Source organism: Crinia signifera, chromosome 2 (assembly GCF_055691185.1).
Source record: "Crinia signifera chromosome 2, ASM5569118v1, whole genome shotgun sequence".
NCBI classification, from domain to species: Eukaryota; Metazoa; Chordata; class Amphibia; order Anura; family Myobatrachidae; genus Crinia; species Crinia signifera.
The window spans coordinates 7788523-7813368 of NC_139218.1; the positions used below are offsets into that span (position 1 = coordinate 7788523).

General features: G+C 47.9%; 1 protein-coding gene across 1 annotated transcript; it reads left to right on the forward strand.

Moving 5' to 3' along the window:
* The first annotated feature begins 357 nt into the window (after positions 1 to 357).
* Positions 358 to 5891, forward strand: LOC146058654 (cystatin-A-like). The gene is made up of 3 exons (XM_083170924.1): positions 358 to 491; positions 1831 to 1932; positions 5558 to 5891. Exons 1-3 carry the CDS (start codon positions 423 to 425, stop codon positions 5684 to 5686), a joined length of 300 nt encoding a protein of 99 aa, XP_083027050.1. The 5' UTR covers positions 358 to 422; the 3' UTR covers positions 5687 to 5891.
* The last annotated feature ends 18955 nt before the right edge of the window (positions 5892 to 24846 follow it).

Genomic DNA, 24846 nt, shown 5'->3' on the forward strand with positions numbered 1-24846 from the left:
TGTATACCTCCCAACATGACCCTCTTACATCTAAATGTATGATTACCATCACCTGTGTTCATCATATAACTTTCTTGTCAATTAACCTGATTAACACAGGTGATGGCAATCAAACATTAAGAGGGAAATCCAAGAACAGAGCATTGTGTTCTGTCCCTCCCGGAGAGGGGCATGCTGGGAGGTATGCTGTATCCTTGCAGACAGTCCCTGTACCCTTACACACGGCCCCTGTATCCTTGCAGACAGTCCCTGTAGCCTTGCACACACTCCCTTATTTATACCCTGATGTTCAGTATAAGTCAGACCAGTATGTGTGCAGGCAAATACCTGTATCCCCCCAGTGCTCAGAACAAATGGTATGTCCCACAGGTATATATACAGGTGAGGCTGGGAACACCCTGATACTCACTCCTGGTGTAATCATGCCTCTAGTCGGTGGTCTTGGGGATGCTAAGCCAGCTGATGCCGAGGTGCGGAAGATCTGTGATGAGGTAACACGGCTATAATCATATACATACATACATACATACATACATACATACATACATACATACTGCTGCTATATACCTTTACACTTACTATGTGACCGAGTAACATCTTATAATCCTATACATACATACTGCTACAGTCTATACCTGTACCATTACTATGTGACCGAGTAACATCATACATACATACTACTACAGTATGTGACTAGGTAACACGGCTATAACTCTATACATACTGCTGCTATACACCTGCACCATTACTATGTGACGGGTTACATGCTATAATTATATACACACTGCTGCTATACACCTGCACCATTACTATGTGACGGGTTACATGCTATAATTGTATACACACTGCTGCTATACACCTGCACCATTACTATGTGACGGGTTACATGCTATAATTGTATACACACTGCTGCTATACACCTGCACCATTACTATGTGACCGGGTAACATGCTATAATTAGATACATACTGCTGCTATACACCTGCACCATTACTATGTGACCGGGTAACATGCTATAATTAGATACATACTGCTGCTATACACCTGCACCATTACTATGTGACGGGTTACATGCTATAATTATATACACACTGCTGCTATACACCTGCACCATTACTATGTGACGGGTTACATGCTATAATTGTATACACACTGCTGCTATACACCTGCACCATTACTATGTGACGGGTTACATGCTATAATTGTATACACACTGCTGCTAAACACCTGCACCATTACTATGTGACGGGTTACATGCTATAATTGTATACACACTGCTGCTATACACCTGCACCATTACTATGTGACGGGTTACATGCTATAATTGTATACACACTGCTGCTATACAGCTGCACCATTACTATGTGACCGGGTAACATGCTATAATTATATACATACTGCTGCTATACACCTGCACCATTACTATGTGACCGGGTAACATGCTATAATTATATACACACTCCTGACTGTGGTGTGTACTGTACATGAGACAGCGTGGGTCTCCTGCCTGACTGTGGTGTATACTGCACATGACACAGCGTGGGTCTCCTGACTGTGGTGTGTACTGTACATGACAGTGTGAGTCACCGGACTGTGGTGTGTACTGTACATGAGACAGCGTGGGTCTCCTGCCTGACTAAGGTGTGTACTGTACATGGCACAGCGTGGGTCTCCTGCCTGACTGTGTACTGTACATGACACAGCGTGGGTCTCCGGCCTGACTATAGTGTGTACTGTACATGACACAGCGTGGGTCTCCTGCCTGACTATGGTGTGTACTGTACATGACAGTGTGGGTCTCCTGCCTGACTATGGTGTGTTTTTGTTTAGGTGAAGTCGCAGGTGGAAAAGAAATTAAACAAGAAAGTGGATTGTTTTGAACCCACCGAGTACAAGTCTCAGGTCGTGAATGGCACAAACCTGTATATTAAGGTAATTACTCTGAGGGTGTAGTATACTATAGTGTCGCTCTGTGGCTGGGTGACTGCACCTCTGCGTACAGACCTGTGTGTGTAAGGTAATTACTCTGGGTGTACTGTACTGTCACTCTCCGGCTGGGTGACTGCACCTCTGTGTAGACCTGTGTGTTGGGTATACTGTACTGTCGCTCTGTGGCTGGGTGACTGCACCTCTGCGTACAGACCTGTGTGTGTGTGTGTAAGGTAATTACTCTGGGTGTACTGTACTGTCACTCTCCGGCTGGGTGACTGCACCTCTGTATACAGACCTGTGTGTGTGTGTGTGTGTGTGTGTAAGGTAATTACTCTGGGGGTGTACTGTAGTGTTGCTGTGTGACTGCACCTCTGTGTACAGACCTCTGTGTGTGTAGTAGTAGTAGTACGTTTATTTATAAGGCGCCGTACATAGCAAAAAAAAATTACAAGGTAACGTAAAGGGTGTGTTGAAAGATACAGTATAAATAGGGGTATAGCTGGTAGAACTAAAATCAGCATAAGTTCAGAAGTAGGTGTCAAAATTGTCAAGGAGACTGAAGATGAAGTAGAGGAAGGGAAGAACAGGTGTGTGTGTGTGTGTAAGGTAATTACTCTGGGGGTGTACTGTAGTGTCGCTGTGTGACTGCACCTCTGTGTACAGACCTCTGTGTGTGTGTAAGGTAATTACTCTGGGGGTGTACTGTAGTGCCGCTGTGTGACTGCACCTCTGAGTAAAGACCTGTTTGTGGTGGTAATAACTCCGGGGGTGTACTGTACTGCCTCTCTCGGTCCCGTGTCCAAGACTTCTCTCGCGCTGCCCCCCTGCACTGGAACAACCTCCCGCCACCCATCAGGCTTTCTGATTCCCTTACCTCCCTTAGGCTCTCCCTCAAAACCCACTTTTTTCGACTAGCCTATCCCTCCTCCTAACCTCTTTTGCTCCTCCTATCCTGCCTACCCTACCCCATCCATTCCTACTTATCCTGTTGTGTTTCGTTCATCCACCCACCTCCTTTTAGTCTATTTACTCTTATGAGCAGGGCCCTCCTTCCTCACGTACTCACCCTACCTCATCAGCGCTCCTGCCCTGTTCTTCCCTTCCTCTACTTCATCTTCAGTCTCCTTGACAATTTCCACACCTACTTCAGAACTGATGCTGATTTTAGCTATACCCCTATTTTATCAACACACCCTGTAGGTTACCTTGTTGTTTTACTATGTACGGCGCTGTGGACACTTTGTGGCGCCTTATAAACGTACTACTACTACTACTCTCTGTGGCTGTGCCTCTAAGGTTATTACTCTGGGTGTACTGTAGTGTCACTGTGACTGAACCTCTGCGTACAGACCTGTGTGTGAGGTAATTACTGTGGGTGTGTGTGGTGTAGTGCCACACTGCGGCTGTGTGACTGCATCTCTGTGTACAGACCTGTGTGTGTAAGGTCATTATTCTGGGTGTACTGTAGTGCCACTTTGCTGGGTGACTGCCTCTGACCAGAGTGGGCATGAAAAGTTTACAGAAGCAAAAGGTTGACACATGAAAAGGTTTTTCATGAGTTTTAAAAGATCTTTTTTTTTTTTTTTTTTTTGCCCTATTGACAGCTGTGGACATGGACCCCCATTAGTGTAGCTCATACCTTTAGTGCAGGCAGGGTTGCCTACTTTTAAAGTCTCCTCACCGGGAGTAGCCCGCAGAGTGTTGGCGGCACTTCGGGGACGGGGGGATCCTGATCTGATGTAGAAGTCATCAAGCCCCGCCCCCAGCAATGCAATTCGCGGGTCTTCGAGGAGGGGGCAGGGCTAAATGACGTGGTTTGCATCTTTATCTCCGCCCCCTTCTCTAAAAAGCCACGAATCACGGGAAATTAATGCTGCCTGGGGTGGTGTCGGCATCCGGGAGGGTTGCCCACCTTTCCGGGGGGCTGGGAGGGGGATCCGATTTTCGGGAGCCTCCCAGCCATTCCGGGAGGGTAGGCGACCCTGCTTTAGTATGGCTCATTTTGCTCGCAATGCTTCAGGCACAGGGCCACGTTCTGCTACCACTGCAGGCATATACGGCTAGACAAATAGGATGTCTGATGCGCATCGGACCTGCTGCCCGTCCGACCACCATCTCTGCCCCCTTCCCGCTCGCAGGAAACCGGGTCGCATGCAGAGCTGCCACTAGAAATGTTGGGGCCTGGGACTGACCTACAGTCTGGGCCCCCAGCACAGCGCCGTATCTCCGCCGCGCCCCCTCCCCCATTACTTACCATCACCCGCAGCAACGTCCTCCGGATTCTTCAGCCTCCATGGTCCGGAGCGCACACAGCACAGTGCAGCCTGCAGAGCGCCGAGCCCCTCTGTGTTCTAGGCTCGGCGTTCTGCAGGCTGCACTATGTATTGTGCGTGCCTGGTGCCAGTGGGCTGTGGGCAGCTGGCCGGGCCCCTTTAGAGGCCGGGGCCCGGGACAGCCGTACCCAGGGCACCCCCCTGACGGCGGCCCTGGTTGCATGTGATCCTGTTGCCCGGGAAGATCTCAGGTGGCTTGTGGGGGATCGGATAGTAATACACTGCTGCGATACATCACTGCAGTGTATGGGCGCCTTAAATCTTCCCCCATAGGTAGGGTAGCTCCTAGTCTCTTCTACCCTAGCCTATAACCCCATTTAGCCCCCCCTTGCACCCTGTAGTACAGCCCACCAGGTAAATTCCATGCATTAGATCTTATGTGAAATAGCACAAAGTACAAGATCTGACAGGATTCCGGGAAGCTGCTGCTCGGTTCAAGGGAAATCTGGTGCAATTCCAAGCCTCAGATACTGTACATTGCCTTTAGTGTATAGCCACCCTTAGGGCCTGATTCAGTACCGCTTGCTGCTTTCCTGCCTCTGGCAGGTATTGGCCGGTCTGCATTCCCAAGGGGATGCCCATAAAATGCTGCGACCGTCTTGGCGACTGATAGTCAGTGAAGGCGTATAATCGGCCATGTGCAGAGCTGCACCATCGGTCCCTGGTAGGAATACCCTGGGGACCGATCGCTTCTGAATCGCCCCATTAGTGTAGGAAGTGCGTCACCTTTCTGCCTTTTGGTGACCTTATTCTAAGCCTTGTATTGCCCTCACACCTTGCGTAGTATATGTCTGCAATGTTGGGCAGGACGGCCTATGTTTTAATGAAGCTTGTAAGACACTTTAACCTTGCGGTGGCCGATGTACAATGGGCCTCTATCCTGGCTGCAGAGGAGATGTACAATGTAATACCTTAGCAGTGATAGCTGTGTGTGTTCTGGTACCACATGTACCCCAGGCTACGGGCTGGTGGCCGCCTGTCCTGCAGTTACCTATAACCAGGGCTATTTTTCAGCAGGCTCCAGCAGGAACTGAGGCCCTTATTCTAGTTCACTCTTTCTGACAAAATATTTCTTAGATGGACAAAACCATGTGCATGAGGCAGGTGTTACTTGTGCAGAGATAATTAGATTTGGGTGGGGTTTTACACCTGCAGTGCACATGGTTTTGTCAATCTATGAAATATTTTGTCAGAGTGAACTAGAATAAGGGCCACAGTTCCTGCTGAAAAATAGCCCTGCCTATAATGGATATATCATAAACCCCTCTTGCTATAATGTAACTGTCTCTTAGGTCAAGACGGGTGAGAACGAGTATTGCCACATACGTGTGTACGTAGCGCTTCCTCAGAAGAACGAGAAGCCGCAGCTTACCGCATGTGAATGTGGGAAGACCCTGGAAGATGAGATTTCACCTTTCTGAAGCCTGCACTGTCGATGAAGGGAGACCGCTGCCATGAGGCCTATACGGATTCTTATGTCACCTGAAGAGCCTGCATCCTGCCCATCTTGGTGATATGGGTCCAGTTCCTGCAATGTATTCTGGGAGAATGGACCAAAGTCCAGACTTGTGTCGTCACATTGGGTTCTGTACAAGATGTGTATTAAACTGTTTCCTTATTACACAACTAGTGTGCTTTGTGCAACACTGGGCACCTCTGCAGGAGGTTCAGCTCACACATATTACTGGGCAGGGGGAGAACGGGGCACCTCCCACCAGTGTAGCGCCTGATTAAAGTGTACCTACCTCTTAGCACTGGTTACATGGAGCAGAGCTCTAAGTAGACATTCTGATGCTCAGTGTCAGACCGAATTGGTGCCCCCCTCCCCCTTCCCTTCCCATCTTCCAACATTTAAACAGTTAACCAAAAATATAGGGGGCCAGATGTACTACGCTTCAAAAGTGATAAACAACCAACCAATCAGCTCCTACCTGCCATGTCATAGACTGTTTGAAATATGTCAGACAGGCGCTGATTGGTTGGTTGTTTATCAAACAGTCTATGACATGGCAGGTAGGAGCTGATTGGTTATTTGGTTATTTATCACTTTTCAAGCTCAGTGCATCTGGCCCAGGGTGTGGCTTCATGGGGAAGGTGCATGGCCACAATTATACCAACTCCCATTATGCCAGACGTGTCCATCAGTGATCATGCTGCACAGTAGTATCAGTCATTCATATTGTGGTATTATGGGGTCATGAGATCTGGACAGTTTGGTAGCAGTGACCCACGTATTCTAGTATAAGAGATATTGTAGTACACTAGTTGTCACAGTGCATCATATGGGGACACTTTATTACACAGCATGATGGGCAGAGTAGGGGCCTTTCTAGCTACACCATATTTACCTATACTGTAGGTACGGGTTATAACGTAATATTCCAGGGGTCCACTGATGAGACGGTACCCGACAGCCAAGACACTGGATAAAAGAACAATTATTTATTTATCACCAGATAGATAGAGATAATGCACGAGGGTCCAGCACTCCCACTGGAAATTATATCTGGTCCTGGTGCCTTCACAAAATACTGCATACATCCACGAAGGTGCGGCACTCAGATATATGAAAATAACAACTCAGGAAGCCATGAGAGGATAACAACGTTTCAGTTGTATTTGTAAGACTTAACTAAAGTTGTTCAAATACAACTGAAACGTTGTTTCAGCGCTTCAGTGGTTCCCATAAACCGAATCACCAATTTGTGACTAAATGAATGTCAGTGTTTTACCACTATCAGTTTTATTCAAGAATGAACAGTTAATTCCTTAGAATGAAATCCTCTTCCATATACGGTACCATGTAAGTAAAAGAAAAAAAACGATAGTGTAGAGAGTAAACACTTAAAGATGTACACTTACAATAACAGAGGATAAAAACAAGCATGGGTGACCAATGCCCGGGGCAACACAGGAAGCAGGGCAGTCTCAGCAGCAGGGCAGTCCAGATCTGGCAGAGTCCTGCTTTACTGAGTGGCGGGAATCCAAGTGTCCCAAGTTAGAGTCCCAAATACGCCACGTGGCGTATTTGAACCTGACCTATTTGGGAAGGGGAAGAGAATGGGAGTGAGAGAGGGTGTTTGGGAGAGGTAAGGGGAGGGACTGGGAGTGAGAGGGGGTGTCTGGGAGAGGAAGGGGATGGACTGGGAGTGAGAGGGGGTGTCTGGGAGAGGAAGGGGAGGGACTGGGAGTGAGAGATAGCACCATTTAGAAATGGTCAGAGAGCGTGAGGGAGATGGAATAAAGACAGAGGGGAAGTGTGGGGAAAGAGGGGTGGAGGCTAGAGATAGAGGATTAGGAACAGAGAGATATAAATAGGTGAGAATGACAGGCGGAGTGAGAGAGGGTTTATAGAAAGAGGGGAGTAGAGCACGAGGGGGGATGAGTATAGGATGAGAAGGGGGGTAAGAAGAGGACAAGATGGGGGGGGGGGGGGAGCAGGGGGTTTGAAAGGCTTGTCACAGCCATCACTCTGTCCCTCCTAATACCACCCAACCCCCACCCCAGTGGGACTGTATACCTGCCCCTCTCTTCCGAAGTGGTGGCGCATATCCTTCCTGCAGTGGCAGGTAATCAGGGATCCTTCTTATCGCTGCGCAGGGCTCCAATTCACCAGTCAGGATTTCTCCTTCACCCCCGCTCACTGCGCAGGGTCTCCCTGTCACTGACACACCGGGGGTCTCACTGCGCAGGGTCTCCCTGTCACTGACACACCGGGGGTCTCACTGCGCAGGGTCTCCCTGTCACTGACACACCGGGGGTCTCACTGCGCAGAGTCTCCCTGTCACTGACACACCGGGGGTCTCACTGCGCAGAGTCTCCCTGTCACTGACACACCGGGGGTCTCACTGCGCAGGGTCTCCCTGTCACTGACACACCAGGGGTCTCACTGCGCAGGGTCTCCCTGTCACTGACACACCGGGGGTCTCACTGCGCAGGGTCTCCCTGTCACTGACACACCGGGGGTCTCACTGCGCAGAGTCTCCCTGTCACTGACACACCGGGGGTCTCACTGCGCAGGGTCTCCCTGTCACTGACACACCGGGGGTCTCACTGCGCAGGGTCTCCCTGTCACTGACACACCGGGGGTCTCACTGCGCAGGGTCTCCCTGTCACTGACACACTGGGGGTCTCACTGCGCAGGGTCTCCCTGTCACTGACACACCGGGGGTCTCACTGCGCAGAGTCTCCCTGTCACTGACACACCGGGGGTCTCACTGCGCAGGGTCTCCCTGTCACTGACACACCGGGGGTCTCACTGCGCAGGGTCTCCCTGTCACTGACAGTGTTTCCTGCATTTTAAATGCATCGCTGAAGGAGGGCGCAGGACAGTGGCCTGTACAAATTATAATCAGAAGGTTGTAGGGGATTGCCTGCAGGGCCCCCACAAGCTGCTGGGCCCCATAGCAGTTGCATTCCTTGCACCCTCTATAGCTATGCCACTGCTTCCTCAGTTCCTCATCACTTTCCTCAGCCACAGCCCCCATCATGTTCCTCAGCCACAGCCCCCATCATGTTCCTCAGCCGCAGCCCCCATCATGTTCCTCAGCCGCAGCCCCCATCATGTTCCTCAGCCGCAGCCCCCATCATGTTCCTCAGCCGCAGCCCCCATCATGTTCCTCAGCCGCAGCCCCCATCATGTTCCTCAGCCGCAGCCCCCATCATGTTCCTCAGCCGCAGCCCCCATCATGTTCCTCAGCCGCAGCCCCCATCATGTTCCTCAGCCGCAGCCCCCATCATGTTCCTCAGCCGCAGCTCCCATCATGTTCCTCAGCCGCAGCCCCCATCATGTTCCTCAGCCGCAGCCCCCATCATGTTCCTCAGCCGCAGCCCCCATCATGTTCCTCAGCCGCAGCCCCCATCATGTTCCTCAGCCGCAGCCCCCATCATGTTCCTCAGCCGCAGCCCCCATCATGTTCCTCAGCCGCAGCCCCCATCATGTTCCTCAGCCGCAGCCCCCATCATGTTCCTCAGCCGCAGCCCCCATCATGTTCCTCAGCCGCAGCCCCCATCATGTTCCTCAGCCGCAGCCCCCATCATGTTCCTCAGCCGCAGCCCCCATCATGTTCCTCAGCCACAGCCCCCATCATGTTCCTCAGCACCATCACTTTCCATTGCAACCTGTCTCAGCTCACATAGGACAATGGTCCTTATTCTGATGCGTTCGCACAGGGGAGTGATGGTCAGCAACTGCGCATGTGTAGCCGCTTTGTGCAAGGGGGCGCCGCAAATTGCTTATTCAGTGGCAAGGGGTAGTGCCCATGAAAATGCTGGGAGTTCCCATGCTAATGCGCCGGTGATGCGGGTGTGGGCAGCTGACGTCAGCTACCTGCCCTCTTCCTGTACAGGGACACCGTAAATCTAACACACCAGAGAGCGTCTGCGAGCACTTGGTCGGCAACCATCTAATGATGTTGTCCCCGCACGCAAGGCTGCGAATGGATGTTTATGGTAAACATCCATATGCACGCATGAGGGGAAATCAGCATGCGTGGGAGGGGGTGGGGTGGTCTTCAAGCTGGCGGTGCATAGATGACAAATTTTGCAGCTTTGCGTGTCAACCAGAATAAGGGCCAATGTGCTGTGACATGACTTGTGGAATCACTTCACCATGCCACCAACTAAAGGTGCTCAATCTGCTTGGGCCACATCTGTGGAGAGACTAGCGCTGCCCTGGCCAGACTACAAGGGAGCTGCGCTGTGGGTACGGTTCTCGGCAGCAGCCTACAACGCGCCCTCTGAAGTCTTTGGCTGCTGGAGCTCGTGCTCTACTGGAACTGACTTCACTGCACCCGATAGTCCTGACCATCATATCATACACTTATCCAAGTACTGCAGTCAGTGACTGAGTTATACGCCGCACACTGCTCATACGGTGTGTATTTAACATTCCATATCTCCCTTCAGACCGCCATTGATAACCAAATAAATGGTCTCCTCTTACATGCATGCTGACAATACCTCAATGTCCATGACTCCTATCTACAGGGCCGCCAAGAGAAATCCTGGGCCCCGGGACAACAATTTCCTGGGGCCCCCAGGGACAGAGCTCCTCTGTGGACCTGTTGTTACGCCACTGCTTCCAAGGTGGATACATCTTAATGCCTATTACAGATCACACACCCATTAGATATTATACCACATGCCACAATGGTCATAACATGTTATGCCACATACCATAGTGGGCAGTGCACATTATGCCATACACTGTAATACCTATTACATATTATACCACATGCCATAATGCCCATTATACATTATTCCACACACCTTAATGCTCATTGCATATTAGGGGGTTAAAATGCTCATTGCCATGGGATTAACCTGCTCTACCAGGTGTTAAATGCTCTGCCAGGGTTTAACATGCTTGTTGCCATGGATTTACATGCTTTGCCAGGGGTTAACATGCTTGTTGTCATGGAGTTACAGTACATGCTCTGCAAGGGGTCACATGCTGACTTCCAGAGTTGGATCTCCGCAGTAGGGATGGCCATCGACCATCGATGATTCGAAATCATCGATGGTTCATGGCCGATGTCAAATACTTTTGCCATCAATGGGGGAGTACCAGATGGTTTCCCTCCATCGATGGAATAGCAAAACGATGTTTTGCTGTTTTTTTTTTTTCCAAAGTGCCGGGACACGGAGCATAGCTCCGCCCCCGACACCCGCAAAGCCCCGCCCCCGTGTTTTGATTGGCCCAGAGGCCAATCAATCAAACACAATGGATGACCATCGATATGTAAAAATATCGATGGTCATCCATTGCATAGTTAAGCACTATCGATGGCCAGGGGGGGGGTAAATTATTCTTGTAATCCTTCTTATACACTGTACCTGTGTTTTTATCACCAATGTGTGTGCACTAATGAAGTGCCGAAACTTCATTTTTCTACTAGCACATGGATTAAAAGTAATCCCACTGTTTTCACTGCTAATACAGTCCCCGAGTGCCGCTTCCCTCTTTATATACAATTGCCGCCATACCTCATCAGTGAGGGCACCGGAGCCAGCTACAAGAGAGCATCCACGCCAGTCCTGAGTGCCGGTTAACAACCTACACACACACACACACACATATATAAATATATATATAAATAGTGCGCAAGGGTCCTGCACTCCAAACAACACGCAATAGCTTTAGCTGGTGCCTTCACAGGTAAATTGTAGATAGAGATTTAAGGTGCGGCACTCAAGCGAAATAAAACTCTCATAGACAGAGGATTTAGATCAACATTTCAAATGTCTTGCATTTGTCGTCATATCCTGACGACAAATGCAAGACATTTGAAACGTTGATCTAAATCCTCTGTCTATGAGAGTTTTATTTTGCTTGAGTGCCACACCCTAACTCAGTCACTCACTCTCTCTCTCTCTCTCTCTCTCTCTCTCTCTATCTATCTATAGAGGAAGATGGGGCAACAGGGCGGCACTCCACGGGAGAAATCAATCCGGTGCAGGGTCCATACAAGAAATGCAAATACACTTACCCCCCCAGGGTGAAGGAGTTCAGACCAGCACTCAGCAACGAAATGAAGAAAAACGAAGGTTTATTTCAGGTACATCAGAAACAAACAGCAGCTGTCCCGACAGCTGTTTCTACTGGGCATGAGCCAGTTGTCATCAGGGGATATATATATATATATATATATATATATATGCAAAAAGAAGGTAAATGAAGCGCACAGTCAGTAATATATATAACACAATTTTACTTATAAAATACTGACGTACATTAAAGGGTAAAAACAGCAATGCTTGCCAGGGAGTAGACGGGCAGTGCGGCAGGACGGTCAGAATGGAAACAGCCGTAGGCGGTGATCAGTCGCCAGCAGGAACCTCATCAAACAACCGCTCACTCGGATCCACTCCTTCAGATCGACATGGACTGCAAAGAAGCCACATAGTCGGGATCACTGGAAGCCACGCCCAACGCGTTTCGCCACAGGTTCGGACTTCGTACATACCCCCTGGCAAGCATTGCTGTTTTTACCCTTTAATGTACGTCAGTATTTTATAAGTAAAATTGTGTTATATATATTACTGACTGTGCGCTTCATTTACCTTCTTTTTGCAAGCATACCTTTGTGGATTCATGGTGGATCCGACAAGTGGAGCAGCACACATTGTGGGACTTATTGGACATTGTTATATGCCTAAAGACATTGGACTTAATGCGATGGGTATCCTGCGATTCGCAGCCCCCCACGACCCCCCCTCCCGCGATTCATGCCCCCTTCCGCGATTCACGGACCCCCGCGCCACCCCCTGCGTCCCCCTCCCTTGATTCACGGCACCACCCGCACCCCTCCCGCAATTCACGGACCTCCACAACCTTCCCTCCCGCAATTCACTGACCCGGACAACCCCCCTCCCGCAATTTGCTGACCCCCCTTCCCACGATTCAAGCCCCCCCCCCTGGGAGGACCAGATGGTTTCCCTACAACGATGGCAAAGGAGACACGGAGCATAGCTACACACTACCCACACCCGGAAGTCCCGCCACGAAGTTCTGATTGACCCACGCCCTATTCAGTCAGATATAATGGATGACCATCGATAGCTACAACAATCGATGGTGATCCAAGTAATATGTTACTACTATCGATGGCAGGGTGCAAAATTGCCATTAATGGCAACCATCTATGGCGTCTGCACCAATGCCCATCCCTACTCTGCAACAGGCAAAAACCTTTACTACCCCTCATGCCCACACACCTCTATCACTGCCCTGCCTCCTGTTCTCCTGCCCCGTAACTTCCGCCAGTGGAGACCCGCTCACCCTGTGTTGCCCACATTCCCCTATCATGCTTTACCACCCAGCCTCCTGCTCTCATGCACCCTAACTCCCACCCAGTAGGAGGAGACACTGACTCAGGGCCACCATCCTGTACTCCTGTGCTGCCACGCTGGACCCTCACCCACTGGCAGAAGCTGCACAGTGTCTCCCACCCTCCTCTTTAGTCCCCCTTATGCCCACACACCCCTATCACTACCCAGCCTCCTGTTTTCTTGTGTCGTGACCTCCGCCAGTGGGGAGCCGCTGACTCAAAAACACCCTACTATACTATTGCACACACTTAAACAACATGCACACACAGCCCCCCCCCCACACCCACAAATGTCACTGTACCCTCCACACTATCAATGTACATCTTACTCTGTAACCGCTTTTTAATTAAACAAAACAATACACACCCCTTCCAAATCATATGCTCTCTATTTAACACATTTCACTTATAACTCAAGTTGCAATACAGGCATCTTTCATACAATTCTAACCATCTTTCTCACAATACAAACGTTCACAAATTAAGGGGGCGCAGCCCCTTACGCCGGTGTGAAGAGCACTCGCCCATAGGGCGCGATGAATCACCTTGTATATATATATATATTTTGTTTTTTCCACAAATTAGTTTCGGTACTTGTATATTTTAGCGGCGCCCATCGCATCGCATACCAAAAGGCATGCGATGGTATGCGATGCGATATCGCGCGATGTTGTACAATGTCATACAATTTTTAAATTGTATGACATTGTATATGGCATACAATGCCATACAATGCGATGCGATTAAACATTGTATAAGCACCCTAATGGGTGCTTACAATGTTAAATGCATACCCCACGCCACCCCCCCACTATAAACTTGAACCAGAAGCATGGCGAGCGCAGCGAGCCCGCGAGGGGCGGCGGTACGAGTCCTACGACCTTTTCATACCCCCACTATCCACGTCGGCGTTGTTGAGAATAGAAAGTGTGGCGAGCGCAGCGAGCCACCGTGCCCGAAGTGTGGCGAGGGGACGCGGATACCTGTGAAGCCCGCGAGGGGACGCGGATACCTGTGAAGGGACGCTTCGGGCTCGGTGGCTTGCTGTGCTCGCCACACTTTCTATTCTCAACTCCACGCCGACGTGGATAGTGGGGGTATGAAAAAGTTGTAGGACGCGTACCGCCGCCCCTCGCAGGCTCGCTGCGCTTGCCACGCTTAGGGTTCACGTTTATAGTGCGGGGTTGGCGTGGGGCTGCATTTAACATCGTAAGCACCCATTTGGGTGCTTAAAAGCACCCTTTAGGGTGCTCATACAATTTTTAATGGTATAGGGGGCCAAAATTGCGTCGCATCGCATCGCATTGCATCTGGTACATGGCATGCGATGCGATTAAAACATCGCACGACCAACATCGGGGGCGCCGCTAAAATACACAAGTCCCTTAGTTTCATATAAAATTATTCTTCACGCAATTTCCAGAAATGTTGTCATTATTAATTTAGAAAAAAAAATCTTTTGTCATTTTTTTAAACCGCTCATAGTGATATAGCGAAAGCAAACCACCCATTACGCAGAAGTACAACGTACTCCGGGTACCGCCTCTTTTAAGCAGGTTGAATTGCACTCTGATTTAACACCCTCACACCCGCAGTGAAATAGCTATCTGAAGAGGGGTGTGGCCTAATTGAGAGGGGGTGTGGCCTTGTGTGGACCCTTTTTTCATTCCAAGGGTGTTTCCAGCATCCCTGAAGATGATGGGCAGTGCCGTCTCATTATAAGGTGGTGCAGGAAAGTATGACACTACAGTCCTGTCACTGCAGAAGAGCCAGCACTTTGAGGCGTGACACCCGAATTAGAGTAACACCAAGCTATGACACCACCGGTATGGGGGACATTGTGCAGTGAGTAGAGGGCACAGACTGTAGCACAGAGATCCAGGATAACTTCCAGTGATGGGGAATTCCCTACATATAATTTGACTACACTCATCAGATAAACCTGTCCTGCCTGGGTGAGGTGATAACCACACCCCAGGGAGTAATACTGGTTTCTGCACTATATATACAGGTGCAGTGACAGCTACAGTGACAGATCAGGCTGAGGACACGGACTGATACAGTCATGGCTATGGTCGGTATGACGGGAGGTCTGGATCGTGCTAAACCTGCGAATGCTGAAGTGCAATCTTTGTGTAACCAGGTGAGTGATACCTGCCCCTGCTGTTCGCCTCGGATTGTCTATATGTAACCAGGTGAGTGATACCTGCCCCTGCTGTGCGCCTCGGATTGTCTATATGTAACCAGGTGAGTGATAAGCTGCTGGTGGCCTCCTCTGGTCTTTGCTGCGTTGCTGGTGGCCTCCTCTGGTGTTTGCTGCCCTGCTGGTGGCCTCCTCTGGTGTTTCCTGCACTGCTGGTGACCTCCTCTGGTGTTTCCTGCACTGCTGGTGGCCTCCTATGGTGTTTGCTGCACTGCTGGTGGCCTCCTCTGGTGTTTGCTGCACTGCTGGTGGCCTCCTCTGGTGTTTCCTGCACTGCTGGTGGCCTCCTATGGTGTTTGCTGCACTGCTGGTGGCCTCCTCTGGTGTTTGCTGCACTGCTGGGGGCCTCCTCTGGTGTTTGCTGCACTGTTGGTGACCTCCTCTGGTGTTTGGTGTACTGCTGGTGGCCTCCTCTGGTATTTCCTGCACTGCTGGTGGCCTCCTCTGGTGTTTCCTGCACTGCTGGTGGCCTCCTCTGGTGTTTCCTGCACTGCTGGTGGCCTCCTCTGGTGTTTCCTGCACTGCTGGTGGCCTCCTCTGGTGTTTCCTGCACTGCTGGTGGCCTCCTCTGGTGTTTCCTGTGCTGCTGGTGGCCTCCACCGGTGTTTGCTGGTCTGCTCTTGGCCTCCTCTGGTGTTTGCTGCTCTGCTGGTAGCCTACTGTGAAATCTATCACAGGGTTTCACAGGTAAGTATTTCTGTTCTTCTCTTTACTTTACAGGTTTCCTGTATCAGGCTTGAAGATATTTCTTTGTCGGTCTTAAACAATTAACCCCTTCCCGCCGCAGCCTGTTTTTGCCTTCCTGACAGAGCCCTTTTTTTCAAATCTGACAGGTATCACTTAAGTGGGGATAACTTTTTTTTGCTTTTACTTATCCCAGTGATTTTGAGATTGTTTTCTCGTGACACATTGTACTTCAAGTTAGTGGTAAATTTGGGTAGATACAGTCTGTGTTTTTTTGTGAAAAATACCAAAATGTCGTAAAAAAATGGAAAATTTAGCAATTTTCAAAATGTTAAATTTTCTGCTTGTGAGACAAATAATCATACCACTCAAAATAGTTAATAACTAACATAGACCATATGTCTACTTTATGTTTCCATCATTATTTCAACTTCCTTTTAAATTTTTTGGACACTAGGAGGCTTAAAATATGAATAGCAAATTCTCAAATTTCAAACACTGATTTTTTTAGGGACCAGTTCAGTTCTGATGTGACTTTGAGGGACTTGTATGTGAGACACCCCCATAAATGATGCCATTTCAAAAACTGCACCCCTCACAGTATTCAAAACAGCATTTTGGAAGTTTGTTAACCCTTTAGGTGTTTCACAGGAATTAAAACAAAGTGTAGGTGAAATTTCAAAATTTCATTTTTTTTGCAGATTTGCAATTTTAATACATTTTTCTAAGGAACACAGTAGATTTTACTAGAGAAATGTGACTAAAAATTGATTCCCCCAATTCTTTTGTTTTCATAAATATCCTATGTGGCCCTAGTGTGCACGTTGACCAAACCACAGGCTTCATAATAGAAGGAGCACCTACTTGATTTTGGAGCCTCCTTTTTATGAGATTATTTTTTAGGCACCATGTAGGTTTCTAGGCACCATAAGATGCTAAAAGTTAGGAACCCCCCCACAAGTGACCCCATTTTGCAAACTACACCCCTCAGGGAATTCATCTAGGGGTATAGTGTACATTTCAAACCCCCAGGGGTTTCACCAATTTTGATACAACTGGGCTGTGCAAATGAAAAATTACATTTTTTACACAAAAATGCAGTTCTGGCTCAAAATTTTTCATTTTCACAAGGAATGAAGGAGACAAAGCACCCCAAAATCTGTGCTTCAATTTCTCCCGAGTACGGCAATGCCTCACATGTGACCAAAAAATACCATTTGGGTGCATGGCAGGACTCAGAAGGGAAGGAGTGATTTTTGGATTTTGCAGCTCAGATTCTGGTGGAATGTTGGTGGGTGCTATGTCGCATTAGCAAGACCCCCGAAGCACCAATACAGTGGAACCCCCCTACAAGTGATCCCATTTTGCAAACTACACCCCTCAGGGAATTCATCTAGGGGTATAGTGTACATTTCAAACCCCCAGGGGTTTCACCAATTTTTTGATACAACTGGGCTGTGCAAATGAAAAATTACATTTTTTACACAAAAATGCAGTTCTGGCTCAAAATTTTTCATTTTCACAAGGAATAAAGGAGACAAAGCACCCCCAAATCTGTGCCCCAATTTCTCCCGAGTACGGCAATGCCTCACATGTGACCAAAAAATACCATTTGGGTGCATGGCAGGACTCAGAAGGGAAGGAGTGATTTTTGGATTTTGCAGCTCAGATTCTGGTGGAATGTTGGTGGGTGCTATGTCGCATTAGCAAGACCCCCGAAGCACCAATACAGTGGAACCCCCCCCACAAGTGATCCCATTTTGCAAACTACACCCCTCAGGGAATTCATCTAGGGGTATAGTGTACATTTCAAACCCCCAGGGGTTTCACCAATTTTGATACAACTGGGCAGTGAAAATTAAAAATTACATTTTTTTACACAAAAATGCAGTTCTGGCTCAAAATTTTTCATTTTCACAAGGAATGAAGGAGACAAAGCACCCCCAAATCTGTGCCCCAATTTCTCCCGAGTACGGCAATGCCTCACATGTGACCAAAAAATACCATTTGGGTGCATGGCAGGACTCAGAAGGGAAGGAGTGATTTTTGGATTTTGCAGCTCAGATTCTGGTGGAATGTTGGTGGGTGCTATGTCGCATTAGCAAGACCCCCGAAGCACCAATACAGTGGAACCCCCCCACAAGTGACCCCATTTTGCAAACTACACCCCTCAGGGAATTCATCTAGGGGTATAGTGTACATTTCAAACCCCCAGGGGTTTCACCAATTGTGGTACAACTGGGCAGTGAAAATGAAAAATTAAATTTTTTACACAAAAATGCAGTTCTGGCTCAAAATTTTTCATTTTCCCAAGGAATGAAGGAGACAAAGCACCCCAAAATCTGTGCCCCAATTTCTCCCGAGTACGGCAATGCCTCATGTGTGACCAAAAAATGGCAGGACTCAGAAGGGAAGGAGTGATATTTGGATTTTGCAGCACAGATTCTGGTGGAATGTTGGTGGGTGCTATGTTGCATTAGCAAGACCCCCAAAGCACCAATACAGTGGAACCCCCCCACAAGTGACCCCATTTTGCAAACTACACCCCTCAGGGAATTCATCTAGGGGTATAGTGTACATTTCAAACCCCCAGGGGTTTCACCAATTTTGATACAACTGGGCAGTGAAAATGAAAAATTACATTTTTTTACACAAAAATGCAGTTCTGGCTCAAAATTTTTCATTTTCATAAGGTATGAAGGAGAAAAAGCACCCGAAAATCTGTGCCCCAATTTCTCCCGAGTACGGCAATGCCTCATATGTGACCAAAAAATACCAGTTGGGTGCATGGCAGGACTCAGAAGGGAAGGAGTGATTTTTGGATTTTGCAGCTCAGATTCTGGTGGAATGAATGGTGGGTGCTATGTGGCATTAGCAAGACCCCCGAAGCATGGTGAAATGATGAACCTAATAATCCATAGATGTGTGGTATATTTTAAAACACTCCTTTATACATAGGCCGGGTTTGTCGGGGCAAGTTACACAGTGGAAAATAGTATCCTTTCTTATTCCCTTTTTATAGCAAACTTTGCACCTTTTTTGTGTCCTGCCCTTTCTTGCAGTGGAGGGGATTTCGTTAGGAAAATGCTGCCCTGGTACAATACGGGGGCCAGTACTAGAAGTACTGGGGCCCTCTGCCTGCTGGTTCCCAAATATTAGGCCCTTTATGACTTCCTCTTGAAAGTGCATAAATGTCCCCCTCTGGCCGGTAGAACGGAATAGCACGTAAGCGTTATACAGTGCCATCTGGATGATATACACGGCCAGCTTCTTGTACCAGATTTTTGTTTTCCGCAGGGCACTGTACGGCTTCAGTACCTGATCTGAAAGATCCACTCCGCCCATGTACCTATTGTAATCTAGGATACAATTAGGTTTTGAGGTGTGGGTACTGGTACCTCGTACAGGGACGGAGGTGGTACTGTCTCCATGAATTGTTGTCAGTATAAGGACATCCCTCTTGTCCTTATATTTGACCAACAACATATTTTCGGTGCATATTCCCCTGCTTTCACCCCTTCTCAGTACTTGGGCAATGTGCGTTTTTGGGAGGCCTCTTTGGTTCTTGCGCACAGTACCGCAAGCTGCTGTACCTCTTGAACCAAGGGCCTTAAACAGGGGGATGCTAGTGTAAAAGTTATCCACATAGAGGTGATAACCTTTATCCAGGAAGGGGTGCACTAAATCCCAGACAATTTTTCCACTAACACCTACGAGGGAGGGGGGGCATTCTGGCGGTTCAATTCTTGAATCCTTCCCTTCATATACCCTAAACCTGTGGGTGTACCCTGAGGTGCTTTCACACAGTTTATACATTTTTATGCCATACCTTGCCCTCTTACTGGGAAGGTACTGGCGGAATTTAACCCTTCCTTTAAAATGTATAAGGGACTCGTCGATACAAATAAATTTTTCAGGGATGTACATCTCTGCAAATTTGGCACTGAAATGATCAATGACCGGCCTGACTTTGAATAGCCGGTCAAAGGTGGGATCATCTCTGGGTGGGCACTGTGCATGATCGGTGTAATGTAAAAATTTAAGGATTATCTCAAAACGAGTCCGAGTCATGGCCATACGGTAAAGTGGGGTGCTGTACAGAACATCTGTAATCCAATATTGCCTAATTTCTGGCTTTTTTACTATGCCCATATGTAACACCAGACCCCAAAACGTCATCATCTCTACTGCATCTACAGGGGTCCACCTAGCAAATGATGACGTGGGGTTTTGAGCAATAAACTGCTGGGCATATAAATTACTTTGGTCCACCATTAAATTTATAAAATCATCAGAGAAAAATAATTTGAAAAAGTCAATTTCTCTGAGACCTGTTGAATCAAATTGGATTCCTGGGATGGCCAAAAACTCAGGAACCTGGGGCTCAAAATTGTCTGGTGGTTGGGTCCATACGGGATCAATCATTTGGGGGGGGTCTCAGCTGCTCTACGGGGGCGTCTTTGAGGGGGTCCCTCATCACCAGAGGAGGAAGAGGAGCTTAAGACGAATCCTTCAAATTCCCCGCTTGCATCACTTGCTGTGTCAGAGTCAGAGGCAAGCATGGCATATGCCTCCTCCGCTGAATACATTCTTCTGGATGACTGGGATGACATTTGGGATGACATTTGGGATGACATTTGGGATGCCATTTTTATTTTTGTGTTTCTGTAAGTGTAATGTTTCAACACGTGAATAGTGTAGGGGGGGTACAAACTTTATTTCAACACGGGGGGTATGTAGTGTGTAGTGTGTATGTAGTGCAGAAAAAAAAAATACTTTATACAGGAATTTGATCCCAATAAAAAAAAAAAAAAATTGAAGGGGTTAAAAAAAAAAAAAAAAGGTCCTGCGCCAAAAATTGAGCACAGATGTTGGTCAGTAACGTCCGTCACTGAACAGCGCTCAAAGGCAACAGGACACCCACAAAAGCAACGTGGGTGTAAAAACAATTAAAAAAATAAAATAAACCACAGCACTCTCCAAAAAAAAAACAATTTAAAAAAACTGCAGAAAAAAAATGATATCAACCCTGTGCCAAAAATGCTGTTCAGTGATGTACGTCACTGATCAGTGGCCACAGGACACCCACAAACAATTTAAAAAAATATACCGCAGCACTCTCCAAAAAAAAAAAACAATTTAAAAAAACTGCAGAATTTTTTTTTTATCAACCCTGTGCCAAAAATGCTGTTCAGTGATTGTACGTCACTGATCAGCGCTCAGCGGCCACAGGACACCCACAAAAGCAACGTGGGTGTAAAAACAAAACCCCACTACACTCTCCAAAAAAAAAAAAAAACTGCAGATCTGTGATGCAGTGATGCAACACTGCAGATCTGTGATGCAGTGATGCAGTGAGGGGCAGCAGGCACACAACTGTGGGTGCAACCTGACAGGGTATATATATAAAAAAAAACCCTGGACCCCCAAAAAGTTGCTGATTAATTAATTTAAACTGATCAGCACAAAAGGGGGGGGCAGCAGTCATTTGCACACGCAGCACAACCTTTGGTGCAACTGACAGGTATATATATATAAAAAAAAAAACCTGGACCCCCAAAAAGTTGCTGATCTTAATTAAATTAAACAGATCAGCACAAAAGGGGGGGGGGAAGCAGGGGGGGCAGCAGTCAGTTGCACAGGCAGCACAACCTTTGGTGCAACTGACAGGTATATATATAAAAAAAAACCTCTGCACCCCCAAAAAGTTGCTGATCAGCTCAGATATAGTGATCAGCACAAAAGGGGGTGCAGCAGACACAAAATATAGCACTCTCTATCACTCTCTCTCACTATATCTGACTATCTCTGACTATCTCTCACGATCTGTGACTCTATGACACTGCAGCAGCAGGACACAGGAAGTCACAAGATCCAGGAAGCATTCAGCTGCTGGCAGCACGCTACCAGCGGTGATCAGCGGTGATCAGGTAAGTATCAGGCAAGGTTCAGGTATGTATAGCAGGACAGAGTGGCCGGTGACCGCTCTGCACGCAATTCCAGACCGGAATGGCGTCTGCAGCGCAGTCACCGTTAGTTTAAATGGCGCGCCTTGGCTGTGATTGGTCCGTCGGTCCGACGGACCAATCACAGCCTTGGGGGCAGGTGGGGTGAGGTGTCGTCGTCACCGATGACCCCCTCATGCCCCCTCACACCCGGCGGTGATTGACACCTGTGTTACCGAGCGTCTGATTCGCCGGTAACACAGGAAAACGCTGCGACTGGCTGTTCACATTGAACAGCCAATCACAGCGATCGCCGATGGGGGGGCGACATCGCCGCCCCCCCTGGGCATGCAGGGACATGTCTGCTGTAAGGGACAGCAGACATCGTCCCTCTGTCACTGCGTCTCTAGACGCAGTGGCACTTTGAAGTCATGACGTATATATACGTCATGTGTCGGGAAGTACATCCCGGCCATGACGTATATATACGTCAAATGTCGGGAAGGGGTTAATTACTTTACATGAGTTACAGTGTGTTACTCAATGGATACAACGCAAATAATAACAATATAATTAGAAGATTTTATTTGTCTGGAACTGCAGGAATCTGTCCTCAGATGGATACTTCCACTTTCTTTCACAGGCTTGAGAATATAAGAACATAAACAAATCCTACCTTACTGCTACAAAGTAATAAAGTTGTTACGGATGCACATACAAAATATACTAAGGGGGTTATTCTAGTTCATTCTTTCTGACACATACAAAATATACTAAGGGGGTTATTCTAGTTCATTCTTTCTGACAAAATCCTTCTTAGATGGACAAAACCATGTGCACTGCGGGTGGGGCAGATGTAACTTGTGCAGAGAGAATTAGATTTGGGTGGGGTTTTTCTTCAAAGTGAGATCTATATTGCAGTGTAAAATCATGCAGTCAGTATTTTCCCTGCACAGAAACAAAATAACTCACCCAAATCTAATTCTCTCTGCACATGTTACATCTGCCCCCCTGAAGTGCACATGGTTTTGTCCATCTAAGAAGGATTTTGTCAGAAAGAATGAACTAGACTAAACCCCTAAGTTATTACAAAGTGAAACAAGTATATACAAGTGTTTTATAAGAGGCCTCTTTCTATACCTTTACCATAACTTATTATTGAGCAGTAAGTGTGTCCCATTACAATAGTCCTGGAGTGTTCCTATTGTTACTGCAGTAAATTTCCATCTAAGCGCTTAGAATGCTCAATGTCTTTTTAGTCTCTAAGGACCCAATTAAAGGTGAGAAAAAGTCACAGTCTGCAGGAAATGTTCCACGTGGCATTAAAGAATATTTAAACTTATTCCGGAGATGTTTTACCCAGCGTGAAAATGTTTTACTGCATTTTCCTGGAATATGAAACAGCTCGAATCTAGCTTCCTGTCTCTCTCTATAGCACAACTGTCTCGAGAATACTTTATACTTTCAGTAACGGTGGAGATCTCAGATTTACCTCCTGCACTGTTGTACTTAAATTCCTCCTGAAAGATGATTATGATAAACGGGTGTGACCGGACGCCTGCCCTTAGCTCTGGCTACGCCCTTCGGGTCCACAGATAGCGGTTCCTGGTCTCACGGGACCTGGCCAATAGGGGATTCCGTTACCGTCAGTAACTGCCTGTTACTGACTCCACCCACTACGCAGTGGGCGGGGTTATCGCTGCCACCACCAGACTCCTCCTACGTGGCGTCTGGAACCACAGATACCTCCTCAGGCCCAATCGCTGGCACCTGAGTACTACCTGCGTCGACACGCTGCTGGTGTCGACTGGTCCCCCACTGGTCACGGACCAGACCGCTGCTTTGGTAGCTGGCAGAGCAGAGACTCGGAGACGCTGGATGCTATGCCCAGAACAGCCGGAGAACGGAATTATTGCAATTAATTCTGTTGGTCGCAGATGAAGCAGACTTCTTGGGCAAAAGATGGTTTATTGCCAATGGATCTGAAAAGATCCCTTCTCTTTGCAGAGGTATACAGCATACAGATGTTACAGCATTCAGATACAGGCAGAAGTACAACAACTTATAAAGACAACTTATAAAGACAGAAAACACACTGACATTGTCAGATCCTCCCCCATACATTTACAATTTGCATCTCAATCTGACATGTTACTTCCAGTGCATAACGAACCAAGATTACATACTACAAAGGATGAGTCCAATTTCCTTAGAATATATAACTTCCAGGAACAGGGGAGATATTTATCTCCTGGACATGTTTACATAAAGAAACACAAATGTCTGCATTACCAACACCTCACACAGGATGGCCTGGGTTCAGTGACCCATCACAGACACAGAGCCTACTCCCTGCTGTGTATTGGCCACTCACAGACCTTCTGACAAGAGGGGCAGATTAGCATTTCATTTCCTCATCACCAAGATTTGCTAAATTCCTTCCCCCAGAAATGTACAAAGTGCATTGTAAGTCCAGAATGCATTCCTCAATATTCAATACAATATACACAATATATGATGCAGTCCTAGCTCAGTGCCAACCATATATTTCATAAATACATATAATCTGTGCCTGGTGCCCAGCAGCAGGCTACAACTTACATCAGCACTGCAGAAGGGGTCCTGTCCCAGCTCAGTGCCTGGTGCCCAGCAGCAGGCTACAACTTACATCAGCACTGCAGAAGGGGTCCTGTCCCAGCTCAGTGCCTGGTGCCCAGCAGCAGGCTACAACTTACATCAGCACTGCAGAAGGGGTCCTGTCCCAGCTCAGTGCCTGGTGCCCAGCAGCAGGCTACAACTTACATCAGCACTGCAGAAGGGGTCCTGTCCCAGCTCAGTGCTACTCATGCATACCTCCCAACTGTCACGATTCCGTCGGGACAGTCCCGATTTTCGGGTCCTGTCCCGCTGTCCCACCC